Raw genomic sequence first — 14,463 nt, 5'->3', positions numbered from 1 at the left:
TGTATATATATATATATATATATATACTGCGGTGGGTTGGCACCCTGCCCAGGATTGGTTCCTGCCTTGTGCCCTGTGTTGGCTGGGATTGGCTCCAGCGGACCCTCGTGACCCTGTGTTCGGATTCAGCGGGTTGGAAAATGGATGTGTGTATGTATATATATATATATATATATATATATATATATATATATATATATACACATACACACAGTGCATCTAGAAAGTATTCACAGCGCATCACTTTTTCCACATCTTTTTATGTTACAGCCTTATTCCAAAATTGATTAAATTCATTTTTTTCCTCAGAATTCTACACACAACACCCCATAATGACAACGTGAAAAAAGTTTGAGATTTTTGCAAATTTATTAAAAATAAAAAAATTGAGAAAGCACATGTACGAAAGTATTCACAGCCTTTGCCATGAAGCTCAAAATTGAGCTCAGGTGCATCCTGTTTCCCCTGATCATCCTTGAGATGTTTCTGCAGCTTAATTGGAGTCCACCTGTGATCAATTCAGTTGATTGGACATGATTTGGAAAGGCACACACCTGTCTATATAAGGTCCCACAGTTGACAGTTCATGTCAGAGCACAAACCAAGCATGAAGTCAAAATAATGGTCTGTAGACCTCCGAGACATAATTGTCTCAAGGCACAAATCTGGGGAAGGTTACAGAAAAATTTCTGCTGCTTTGAAGGTCCCAATGCGCACAGTGGTCTCCATCATCCGTAAGTGGAAGAAGTTCGAAACCACCAGGACTCTTCCTAGAGCTGGCCGGCCATCCAAATTGAGCAATCGGGGGAGAAGGGCCTTAGTCAGGGAGGTGACCAAGAACCCGATGGTCACTCTGTCAGAGCTCCAGAGGTCCTCTGTGGAGAGAGGAGAACCTTCCAGAAGGACAACCATCTCTGCAGCAATCCACCAATCAGGCCTGTATGGTAGAGTGGCCAGACGGAAGTCACTCCTTAGTAAAAGACACATGGCAGCCCGCCTGAAGTTTGCCAAAAGACACCTGAAGGACTCTCAGACCATGAGAAAGAGAAAATTCTCTGGTCTGATGAGACAAAGATTGAACTCTTTGGTGTGAATGCCAGGCGTCACGTTTGGAGGAAACCAGGCACCGCTCATCACCAGGCCAATACCATCCCTACAGTGAAGCATGGTGGTGTCAGCATCATGCTGTGGGGATGTTTTTCAGCAGCAGGGACTGGGAGACTAGTCAGGATAAAGGGAAAGATGACTGCAGCAATGTACAGAGACATCCTGGATGAAAACCTGCTCCAGAGCACTCGACTTCAGACTGGGGCGACGGTTCATCTTTCAGCAGGACAACGATCCTAAGCACACAGCCAAGATATCAAAGGAGTGGCTTCAGGACAACTGTGTGAATGTCCTTGAGTGGCCCAGCCAGAGCCCAGACTTGAATCCAATTGAACATCTCTGGAGAGATCTTAAAATGGCTGTGCACCAACGCTTCCCATCCAACCTGATGGAGCTTGAGAGATGCTGCAAAGAGGAATGGGCGAAACTGGCCAAGGATTGGTGTGCCAAGCTTGTGGCATCATATTCAAAAATACTTAATACTTACTTTGGCTGTAATTGCTGCCAAAGGTGCATCGACAAAGTATTGAGCAAAGGCTGTGAATACTTATGTACATGTGATTTCTCAGTTTTTTTATTTTTAATAAATTTGCAAAAATCACAAGTAAACTTTTTTCACGTTGTCATTATGGGGTGTTGTGTGTAGAATTCTGAGGAAAAAAAATGAATTTAATCCATTTTGGAATAAGGCTGTAACATAACAAAATGTGGAAAAAGTGATGCGGTGTGAATACTTTCCGGATGCACTGTATATAGATATATACAGTATATATATAGATGTGTGTGTGTATATATTGTAAGGACAAATGAAGTCACAGAAAAGGTTTGAGGATGGCCACCCCATTTACTTGAAAACTGTCAGAAAAATAAATACGTCTTTACAGACTGGAGTCCTAAACAGAACTGACTAACAGGTTGAAAAGATGTTCAATAAATATGGCTGAACAGAGGAAGAGGTGGAGTCAGGGAGGCAACAGGAACAGGAACTGACGTGGCAGGAAGAGGGGTTCTGGATACCAGATATGACATCATCAGAGGGTGCCAGTAGTGGAGTCAACAGGGGCCAGACTGGTGATGAGGTTATTAGGAGGCAGGTTCTTCTGCTGGTTTGTAGAAGGACAAAAGGAGAAAATATCTGATGAATGTCAACCCCAGTCTGACTAAGAAATAGCACTATTTGAGCATGTAGACCATCTATTATGCACACATGTGTGAAAATGTATGTGTGTGTGTCTGTTTTGGGTTGTACATTGAACAAAATTAAAACAATTCTTTTTTTTTTTTCAAATTCTTGTCATTCCAGAAACAGTTTTGCAATCTTAAAACAACAAGAAAACTTAATCTTTAACAATAGAATCCCTGAAGCCTACAAAAAAGTCTTAATCCCGGGCCACCTTAAATTCCTTCCCACCTCTCCATTTGTGTATTTTGTTTTGCAAATGTGTCGATCAGCACAAGCAGCCTGTTATAACAACCCCCCATCCCCAAACCGCCGCTGCTCAAGTCGGTCAAAGAGCTCAAGGCTCTTTATGTGGGTGTGAGGTATAGGGGAAATAATATATCATTATTTGGAAAACATGCATGGAGGGACACAGGGATTCTAGTGTTAACAAAACCTGAAGCAATTTCTGTTATCTTGGATTTAAAAAAAAATCTACTTCTTCAGAGCTGCTCTCCTCAAGAGGGACATGAATGTTTCCTTCCACATGGGTCTGAAAGGCAAAAGCTTCCCAGCAGGAAAAGGCTGCTTACATTAATTTTTTTATCATCATGCAATGCAAGACGTGTGTTAAGGCAGTTGACTGTGCTGACTGGGTTGGGTAGCAGCAGTTTAAAGTAAGATGGAATCAGAAGACAGATCATAATAGCAATACCTTTAATATTTATCCAAGGCCATAATCAGAAGTGTAGGAATAAACAAAAGCCAGGACAATAAACCAAATTGAAGATCAAGGAACATAGCAAAAGATTTAGAAACTAGAATATTTCTCACAGTCTAAAATGCATAAAGTAACTCAAGATCGATGAACAAAAAAAGAAATCAGAGTGAGCTTTAAACAATAACAACTCAAGTGTATTATTTAGTTTTAACTTATCCATAAACTTGCGCTATCAGGAAATGTAAAATGATGACCTTTGTATGGTCACGGTAATGACAATACACATCACATATTCCCTGTCATCCTGCCTAGCAACAACATGGCAACCCTGCATTATAAACTGCAAACGTTCTAAAGCATAAAACCAACCTGAATGTTCAATTCCTCTAAAATGATATATAATATCTTGCCAAAAGTATGTGGAGCTATCTCCAAATTTTTAAGCTCTGTTGTTTCAGTTGCACTCATTGTTAACAGTTGCATAAAACTGAGCACATAGCCATGCTATATCCTTAACACTAGAATTACCAGAGCCAGCGATAAAACTCGTAATTCCGGCCCACCTTAAATCCCTTTGCACCTCTCCATCAGCCTCTTTTGTCTTCTAAATGTGAGGATAAGCCCAAGCAGCATGCTATACTATTAACGCCCACCACCACCACCTCAGAATGGGCAAGAAGTTCTCCCAGTTCCTGCCTTGATTGATTACCTGGGAGTGAGCTACCCAGAATTGTAAGGTGGTAAGGGGAAATAATTTGATGTGTATTTTGTGTCTACAACAATTTATGTAAACACATCATTAAAACAGAAACATTTTTTTCATGTTTTAGTAATAAATAAAAAAATGTAGACATGAACTGTATAATGTGTGGAGGCTGATGGCCAAATATCAAATAAACACTTTCACAAAAGGTGCATGTACAATACAACAGCTTCCGTGGTGTAGTGGTAAGATCCGCTGACTTATAGTCCAGAGGTTGTGAGTTCGAAACCGGTGCAGATTTATAGTACTTGTAAAAGTTAGCGTTTTTTTTTCTCACTTTTATTCTCTCAGTCACGATCATGATACAACACCCACCCCAGATCTGACACGGTTACTTTTTATCTGAAATTGGGAATAACATTAGATGTGAGCGGTGTTTTGAGACGATGGAACTGGAAATTCTCTGATCTGGAGGGATAAAAGCTGACACACAAACGCTGGTGAATCTGCCTTCTTCGTATCTCACCGTCACTTGAATTTTTTTTAAATTCAGTTTTATTGAGTGTTCCTGCTCACGCTGAATTAGTATGCACCGTATGGTCCACGATGTCAAAGCTGCACTGACAAAAAACAGACATATGTATATACAGTTAGGTCCATAAATATTTGAACAGAGACAACTTTTTTCTAATTTTGGTTCTGTACATTACCACAATGATTTTTAAATGAAACAACTCAGATGCAGTTGAAGTGCAAACTTTCAGCTTTAATTCAGTGGGGTGAACAAAACGATTGCATAAAAATGTGAGGCAACTAAAGCATTTTTTTTTAACACAATCCCTTCATTTCAGGGGCTCAAAAGTAATTGGACAATTGACTCAAAGGCTATTTCATGGGCAGGTGTGGGCAAGTCTGTCGTTATGTCATTATCAATTAAGCAGATAAAAGACCTGGAGTTGATTTGAGGTGTGGTGCTTGCATGTGGAAGATTCTGCTGTGAACAGACAACATGCGATCAAAGGAGCTCTCCATGCAGGTGAAAGAAGCCATCTTTAAGCTGCGAAAACAGAAAAAACCCATCCGAGAAATTGCTACAATATTACGAGTGGCAAAATCTAGTTTGGTACATCCTGAGAAAGAAAGCAAGCACTGGTGAACTCAGCAACGCAAAAAGACCTGGATGTCCACGGAAGACAACAGTGGTGGATGATTGCAGAATCATTTCCATGGTGAAGAGAAACCCCTTCACAACAGCCAACCAAGTGAACAACACTCTCCTGGGGGTAGGCGTATCGATATCCAAGTCTACCATAAAGAGAAGACTGCATGAAAGTAAATACAGAGGGTGCACTGCAAGGTGCAAGCCACTCATAAGCCTCAAGAATAGAAAGGCTAGATTGGACTTTGGTAAAGAACATCTAAAAAAGCCAGAACAGTTCTGGAAAAACATTCTTTGGACAGATGAAACCAAGATCAACCTCTACCAGAATGATGGCGAGAAAAAAGTATGGAGTAGGCGTGGAACAGCTCATTATCCAAAGCATACCACATCATCTGTAAAGCACAGTGGAGGCAGTGTGATGGCTTGGGCGTGCATGGCTGCCAGTGGCACTGGGACACTAGTGTTTATTGATGATGTGACACAGGACAGAAGCAGCCGAAAGAATTCTGAGGTGTTCAGAGACATACTGTCTGCTCAAATCCAGCTAAATGCAGTCAAATTGATTGGGCGGTGTTTCATGATACAGATGGACAATGACCCAAAACATACAGCCAAAGCAACCAAGGAGTTTATTAAAGCAAAGAAGTGGAAAATTCTTGAATGGCCAAGTCAATCACCTGATCTTAACCCAATTGAGCATGCATTTCACTTGTTGAAGACTAAACTTCAGACAGAAAGGCCCACAAACAAACAGCAACTGAAAGCCGCTGCAGTAAAGGCCTGGCAGAGCATTAAAAAGGAGGAAACCCAGCATCTGATGATGTCCATGAGTTCAAGACTTCAGGCTGTCATTGCCAGCAAAGGGTTTTCAACCATGTATTAGAAATGAACATTTTATTTCCAGTTATTTAATTTGTCCAATTACTTTTGAGCCACTGAAATGAAGGGATTGTGTTAAAAAAATGCTTTAGTTGCCTCACATTTTTATGCAATCGTTTTGTTCACCCCACTGAATTAAAGCTGAAAGTCTGCACTTCAACTGCATCTGAGTTGTTTCATTTAAAATTCATTGTGGTAATGTACAGAACCAAAATTAGAAAAAAGTTGTCTCTGTCCAAATATTTATGGACCTAGCTGTAACTGTATGATATTTGGAATAACTCATTTTATGACCTGTATAGTACATTTTGGAAAACATTGTGGCACTGATGAAACATTATTCATATTAGTCATATTCATTTGCATAACATCTTGTGCTTGTAATCAGTGACCACGTTCTTTTTTTTTTTTCGATCTTGCCAGTGTCCACTTTTGGGTGCACGGTACTGTTTCTTTTGTACTCCAAGACATGCAGAGGAAAGAATAGTACCAAGAGGTCAGTTCCACACTATATACAATCATCAGATTCAAATGTTAACAGTTCCCACACACCCAAGGACCGTCCTTTCTACGTTTATGACATGTGTACCTGTTGCAGTGCATACACTTCTCTCTGTGCTGTTACTATTACACTGAAGGGGCTGAGAAAGCGGCGGTCTTGGAACAGAAGCTTGTCGATGTTGCATCCTCTATTTCTCTATCCTTCGCCTTTTCTTGTAAGAAATGATGACGAAGTTCCTCTGCAAGGTGAGCCATGAACACTCTTCTTTTCTCAGTGGCCCCCGTGCATGCCTTGCACAGTACATGTGCGTTGATCGCCGCCGAGTCAAGCTTAAAGGCGATGGATAAAGCAAAAGAAGATGCAACATCGACAAGCTTCTGTACCAAGACCGCTGCTTCCCTCAGCCTCTTCAGTGTAATAGTAACAGCACAGAGAGAAGTGTGTACATTGCAACAGGTACACGTCGTAAATGTAGAAAGGACGGCCCTTGGTTGTGTGTGAACTGTTGACATTTGAATCTGATGATTGCATATAGCACAGAACTGACCTCTATGTACTATTCGTTCCTCTGCATGTCCTGGAGTACAAAAGGAACAGTACCGTTCACCAAAATGTGGACACTGGCAAGATCAAAAAAAAAAAAAAAAAAAAGAATGCAGTCACTGATTATAAGCACAAGATGTTATGTGAAAGAATATGAATAATATGAATATGTTGCATCAGTGCCACAGTGTTTTCCGAAATGTACTATACATGTCATAAAATGAGTTATTCCAAGTATCATATATACATATGTCTGTTTTTTGTCAGTGCGGCTTTGACATCATGGACCATAAGGTGCATACTAATTCAGAGTGAGCAGGAACACTCAATAAAACTGAATAAAAAAAATTCAAGTGACGGTGAGATACGAAGAAGGCAGATTCACCAGCGTTTGTGTGTCTGGTTTTATCCCTTCAGATCAGAGAATTTCCAGTTATGTTGTCTCAAAACACCACTCACATCTACAGTTATTCCCAGTTTCAGATAAAAAGTAACCGTGGGTGTTGTATCATGATCGTGATTGAGAGAATAAAAGTGAAAAAAAAAAACGTGAACTTTTACAAGTACTATAAATTTGCACTGGCTTTTACAGACACAAATCAAATGTATGTTTTTATTGTATAATAATACCAATAAGAGCAGCTCACTACTCAAAATGGTAAATTTGCCAGGGAGCCGGTTTCGAACTCACAACCTCTGGATTATAAATCCGCGGATCTTACCACTACACCACGGAAGCTGTCGTATTATACTTGCACCTTTTGTGAAAGTGTTTATTTGATATTTGGCCATCAGTCTCCACACATTATACAGTTCATGTTTACATTTTGTTATTTATTACTAAAACATTTCAGTTTTAACGATGTGTTTACATAAATTGTTGTAGACACAAAACACACATGAAATTATTTCCCCTTACAATTCTGGGTAGCTCACTCCCAGATATCGATCAAGGCAGGAACTGGGAGAACTTCTTGCCCGTTCTGAGGCAGTGGGGGTGGTATAGCAGGCTGCTTGGGCTTATCGACACATTTAGAAGACAAAAGAGGCTGACAGAGAGGTGTGAAGGGATTTAAAGTGGGCTGGATTTAAGCGTTTTTTCGTTGGCTCTGGTAATTCTAGTGTTAACAAACACTGGCAGTAGAATCGGTCGTACTGAAGAACTCAATGACTTTAAAAATGGCATTGTTATAGGATATCAAATTTGCCATAAGTCAGTATGTGGAATTTCTGTTCTGCTAGATCTACCCCAGTCAATTGTTAGTACTACTATTGTGAGGTGCAGGCATCAAGAAGCAGCAACAGCTCAGCCACAAAGTGATGGTCTATGCGAATTCACAGAGTGGGGTTGCCAAGTGCTGAAGACTTTCAACATATTCTGCATATTTCAAACTTATGACTTGAAACTGAAGCATCTCTAGAAAGAGAAAGTATACCTTTCTCCTACACATCTGTGTATGTAAAATTTTGTTTTGCTTTTGTTAAGCTGGAAGAACAGGTCAGTCGTCTTCAGCGTGAGAAGAACGAACTTCAGTCTCGTCTTGAGGAAGACCAAGAAGACATGAATGAGCTTATGAAGAAGCATAAGTCCAGTGTTGCACAGGTGAGATCAACAGATTACTCTTGACAGTCAGTGTCTCATTATAGTTAGTACCATTCACCATGTCTTTAAAACTGTAGATTTTAATTGATGACATTCTGGCCTTTGCGCTATGTCCAAAACATAGAAATCACTTTGAAAACCTTGCTTGTACAGTGTTTATAACTGTATTTGAACCTTTTTTGCATTTAAGCGAACATCCATAAAACATAAATGTGCTAGAATAATCACTTACAAAGTCTGAATTTTAGTGGAGACTGTTATAGAGCAGATGTTTTTAGCTACCCAATATATTTTAAGGTGCTTATCTAGGTTTGACGCATTAAACAGACTACATGACTTTACAGTATTTACAAAAAAGATTTGTTACAGTAAAAATGTAATGGGTATTAAGATGTTAGTTTTTTCAGATTATTAAATAATAAATAATTTGACTTGTTTTTATTTTAGGATAACTTGGATAAGATGTAAACTGGGAGATCAAGACCATGACTGTAGTGTAAGGCTCATAAGGAAAAAATTAGAATTACTTATGATTGTGTGTTTTTAAACAGAAGTTTAGCAATAAAGTTTAGAAAAAAGCAAATGCAGGACAGATGACATTATGGTGTTGGGAGTAGATGCAAATGCTGACTTGCTACATGAGACAGAAAGGATGGACTTACAAAAGTTTTAGTGATAAAGGTTTTAGAAGACATTGTGGATCAAGCCTGAGACCACTTTAGAAAAGAAGTCCATTAGATCAGTTCATCTTTTGATCCATCAGCTGAACTAATTGATGGGAATAACAAATGTGATTGAACAGAGCGTTGAATTCTGGGAGGCATGCAAATACATGAGAAGTGTGGGAAAAATGTAAAGCAAACATTAAAAACCAATGTTAATATGTTAGAATGTATATGTTTAAGCTCAGATAAACTAACCAGAGTGTATATTATTGTAAGGAGGTGTGAAATAGGGGCTTTTGGGATCTTTGTTTAATTTTAATCTCATAATTATCTTAAATTAACTTTGACAGTTAGACCATGGGGAGTTCTCAGTTCTCCAATTTTTGACTGATATCACTTGGTAAAAATAGCAGTCAACCCCTAGAATAGAAGAAAGCACCTCTGTTGGCATGATGCAGACACTATCGCTTTTAAGAGAGGCTGATGGCATGTAGCTTTTAATATAAGGAGATTACACACTTTTAATATGAGAAAGATAAAATGCAATGTGTGGTATGAAAAAGAACAACGGTGTATTCAATTCTGGAGACATCCTGTCAGTGAACGAAAGTATAATGTCCCAAAAATGAAGAAAAGGACAAAGGAATATTTTTTTAAAGATTGCCTTTGGATTTAGATGAATGGACAGACATCTCTGTCTCGGTTATATTGAAGCAAATCTTGTTGTATGGACATTGATTTGAACTGTTCAGGTTGTACAGTATGTTTTCTTCTACTTTTAACTCCTAATATTTGATACCTGGTTTCTTTGCAAATAAGCATAAGTAATGATTAAAGCTTGAATATTATCTCACTGAAACTTGCCTTGTTTATTGATATCATCAGCCCGTGTGATGAATGTATTAGCAAGCTGTGCTTAATTGAGTAATTTTATTTAACTCTCTCAAAAGTAGCAATCAGGAAACTGAAAGATAAAGTTAACCTGGCAGGACAGCCACCAGGCCTCTGTCAGAGTAATTATGCAGCTCTTTCCACAGTAACGATGAAGGATCAAAGGATATCAGTGTCCCACTGGCCTCTTCTAAGGTATTGAACCTGAGGTAGCCAGCCTTGGCCATAGCTAATGTGATTTTTGTAGCCCTTTTAAAGGAAACTATTTGGTAGCAGAGCCCCACACCTGCAAATCCTGGCAACATGCAGCTCTTGAAATCACTAAGGTAGTTTGAAAATACCTTTTCAGGAGAAACAAGTCAGATGTTGAGCTATACAGTCATGCTGACAGGAGTGTGGCTAATGAGCAGAGCATCTTCTTACTCTTGCTAAGGTATTGAAGCAGAGGTAGCTGGCTTTGGCCATTGTTGTCTTTGATGAGAATGAGTGATGAGTAAATGTCAAACAGGTAAGTATTGCAGGATGTACATGTAAATCAAGGCTAATAATTTATGCATTTCCTTTATTAACTTGTCCACCAATATAAAAAGAACCTTAGAGGTTCTGTTCACTTTCACAAACATTTTTACGTGATAAAACAAAAAGTAACAAGAATTCGTTGTGTTTTCATAAACCTATTGATATTTTGTGAGAGAGAAACATACGTTTGGGTTCTGAATGTTTTCTCAATACACCCCTAACCAATGCAGATATTTGTTAAATTCCATCCAAAATACTCATTTATTTGTTACCAGTAGCACCTGAATTAAATAAAATAGGAAACTAATTATCAGAAACAGGTATACTAGTGGTTGAACTTAACAAATAACGTATTTGATGGTAACCACCAATGCTTGCGCGAGAAGAGGTGTTTGAAATGGCTATTGTAACACAATTTTTGCCAGACCTTAAAATTATTGCTTTGTGCAGAGACATCTTGAAAGAAATTACCTTGTATATGTTGTGTTTTAGCCAAGAAACTATTTCTATAGAAGGGCAGCAAGCAAAACAGATCAGTGTGTGAAAGACCATAAAATATAGAAAGACAATTACTCTCAGAAAGTCTTATGGAGCAACAAATCCAAAAACTGGCATCTCACAGGTGGCGCAGTGGTAGTGCTGCTGCTCTGCAGTAAGGAGACTGTGGAAGATTGTGGGTTCGCTTCCCGGTTCCTCCCTGTGTGGATAGCGCTTTGAGTACTGAGAAAAGCACTATATAAATGTAATGAATTATTATTATTATTATTGGATTCACAAAGATGCCAGTATGTGAAAAGAAGAATTGATATGCAGTACGGTGATGCCTGCCAGTAAGTAGCCTTCCATGAATCCTGAGATACAATATAAGGGAGATAGTCCAACCTCATGGAATGATTCACCATACATTAATTTGTGAAAATGACTTACTGGCAAAAAAAAAAAATGTTTTATTGTTTTTCAGAACAATAATATCCCAAACATACTGTAAACATAATTAAGATCTACTTGAAGTAGAAATCTGCTGTCTCACTTCCCTGGCTGCAACATAATTGAAGCCTGAAATCAAGGAGACATGGAAAGAGTCTAGGAAGAATTTATCACAGGACTACTCAAACAAAATCATCCAGCCATGTACAGAAGCAAACTGTTTCAGTTTTGCATTATAAGGAGGCCACACAAAATACAGATGTGTTACTTTTCATTGTATCAATGATTATTTATGGTTTCATAAAATGACAGTGTTTTCCCAAGCAAAAAAACACTACCTAGATAAGTAGCTTTAAAAATAATATTTCTGACTTTTGCCCAGTACTGTATCAGTTGCCTTTTTACATTTTTCCATTATTTCATGGGTGCTCCTAATCTATTCTCTACAGTTGATGGAAGCTGAAATATAGAGTTGTATATTCTTTTATTAATATTTATTAGTGTTTTTTCTTTTGTAACAGTCTTCAAGAGACCTGGCACAAATTAGTGATTTGCAAGGTCAACTGGAAGAACTCAACAAAGAAAAACAGGAGATGCAAGAAAAGGTAAGATCAAACCCAAAAGTAATGCATTTATGCTATGGAATTAAATGGGTTAACTTTTGAGGCACAGCTTTTACCAAAGTATTTGACATTATATGACATCATTATTTTATAGTGTTTTGTTTTTCTTTCCCAGTTCCTTTATGTTTCTTATTAGGTTGGTATTGTTTCTGGCCTCAATTGTCAGAAACTGATTTCTGCTATTTCTTCAGATTCTGAATACTGAATATTATTGGGTGTTTAACAAATATTGTATCTGTTTGCAACACTCTCAGGACTGATTTGGTCCTGTCACAATACAAAGCAGTGCTTTTTAAAGCCTCAATGCCTCTTCCTGTTTTGAACTATAAATGTAATATTTCTTTAAAATCTGAAAAATATATATCCCTTTAATTTTTCTTATTCCATTTCTGATCTTTGTCTGCCCCCCTTAACATCAACATTAGATAATCTTGTTTACCACTCCGCACTCCACTCAGGTTTTGACAAAATAGCTACTTTGAAACACAACAATAAATTTTTTTCACATTGGGCCTGGTGGTATAATTTGGCACTATGATCTATGAAAGCAGTTTATTGACACTTGGATAACTGGCCGTGTATGACTTTGCATGTCCATGCTCTTTTTATAACCATCAAAGGGGTTACAAAGTTGCAAATACCACAGCCAGGGATGTATGTTATGGCAAAAAGATTGAATGTTGTCTTAATAACCCAAGAGATTTGTTCTTTGTGGTTAATATCATACTTCATTCCTCTATCAGTTTCTCCACTGCAAATGTATCACTTCTTACATTATAAAATTAAAAACTTGAATGGTTCAACTAGGACAAGTTCATCCTCCCCTTATAACACCCACCTTCCCCTGTCATCCCACTGAAGTCACACAATGAAATACTTAAAGCTCTGTTGCTGGCTGTCAGCTTCTGTATCTACAGTACATGCTTCACCTTGACCATACTAGTCATAGCTTTGCACTGTGTTATTATTTTTATGTGCATGGTGCTCAGCTTATTTCAGGGTTTAAAGTGGATGTTCATTAAATATTCACACATTGAACTGAAAAGATGAAATTTTCAATTTACTACAACTCTTTAAAATTAAGCTGCAACAAAATAGAACCCATGCTAACTGATAACTAAACCCCAGTTTAAGAAAATTAGCTATTTTTTTATTTACTTCGGATGGTTTTTGCCGTCATATTTTCATTGTCTGCATGGGCTCTTGGTGTTATGAAAGGTAGGAACAAAGAATATTTAGCTCACAAAGACCATATTAAGAAGAGTTCTTACATATTCTTCCACCACATATTCCATGTTCTTTCATTTCTCTCCTTTTCTGATAAGCAAGGCTTGTGCATGCTTTCATCACATCCATGCCATCTAATCTGTTATCTCAGCTCCAGCTGGTTCAAAACTATGGTACAAGAGTCTCCACTAAGGCACATAGAAGTAAGTGCATGCTTTCAGCTCTGTTCAGTCTTCACTGGCTCCCTGTGTCTTATGGGATTAAATAAAAAATTCTGTTATTAACTGATAAAACTTTAAATGGCCTTGCACCAGACTTTATTAATACCATCAAACAGTACCACAGTCCTGTTTGCTTCCTCCTGTCATCCCCAAATAAATGTGTGAAAAAGTAATAGTGCCCCAGTTAATCAACCATATTAAAGAGAGTTTGAATCAACTGATTAAACAGTACCTGACTTGACTACTACTACTACAAGTAGTCCTGCCCTGTATAATCTTTTGTTCTGAGCTTCCAGCTCAAAATGTAACAATACATAAAAATTTCAAGTATGAGGCCTAATCCTCCAAATGGAGCCCCAGACTTTAGTACCTGTAGAACCCAAAAACAAAATGCCTTAATTATGCATTGCCTCCTAAATCTGGCCTCAGGCGTCTCTGTGCCCTAATCTACAAAGTAAGATTTTCCCCAAACCAGAAGACACAAAAGGACACAAGCAGAATGGATAAATGAGACAAAAATGGTAGATGGCATTAATCCTATTATGCCTGGCATAAATCAAACCACATACTCTACAAAAAAAATGCTATACCCAGGGTAACTATAGTTTTTGCCTTTTTATTTTAGTTTTTATTTCTATATTATCTCTGATCTTACTTGGAAATTCAGTTTAGTTTTCCTTCATCGTGTATTTGTAGTTATAATTTAGTTTTTATTTCACAAAGACATTTCTGTTTTATTTTTATATATACTAGTTTCAGTTTTAGTAATTATGCTATTGTTAAATAGCTACTATGGAGTTTAGTTTTGTGTCACAATCAGACAGATTGATGGGTTTGTATATTAGTTTAATGTTAGTGGAAGCTTACTACACTACATGGCTTACTATCTGGTATTGTTTTTGTCTGATAAAAACAAGCATAATCAAAACCAGATATCAAATATTAACAATTTTATAATTTTAAAAAATATTTTCTATGTTATTTGTTCTGAACAAATGTGCTCTGACTGTT

The 14,463-nt window shown here is 37.8% G+C and overlaps 1 protein-coding gene across 20 annotated transcripts in view; it reads left to right on the top strand.

Annotated features, from left to right (window-relative positions):
• Positions 1 to 14,463, top strand: part of myo18ab (myosin XVIIIA b) — a 336,877-nt gene that overhangs the window by 296,406 nt on the left and 26,008 nt on the right. For all 20 annotated transcript variants that reach the window (XM_051931142.1, XM_051931141.1, XM_051931146.1 and 17 more), the window contains 2 exons: positions 8,263 to 8,379; positions 11,903 to 11,986. In XM_051931142.1, the coding sequence (XP_051787102.1) occupies positions 8,263 to 8,379; positions 11,903 to 11,986 (201 nt within the window). The remainder of the gene's footprint in view (positions 1 to 8,262; positions 8,380 to 11,902; positions 11,987 to 14,463) is intronic.

Source organism: Erpetoichthys calabaricus, chromosome 8 (genome assembly GCF_900747795.2).
Source record: "Erpetoichthys calabaricus chromosome 8, fErpCal1.3, whole genome shotgun sequence".
Classification (NCBI taxonomy): Eukaryota; Metazoa; Chordata; class Cladistia; order Polypteriformes; family Polypteridae; genus Erpetoichthys; species Erpetoichthys calabaricus.
This window is presented reverse-complemented; position numbering and strand designations above follow the sequence as displayed.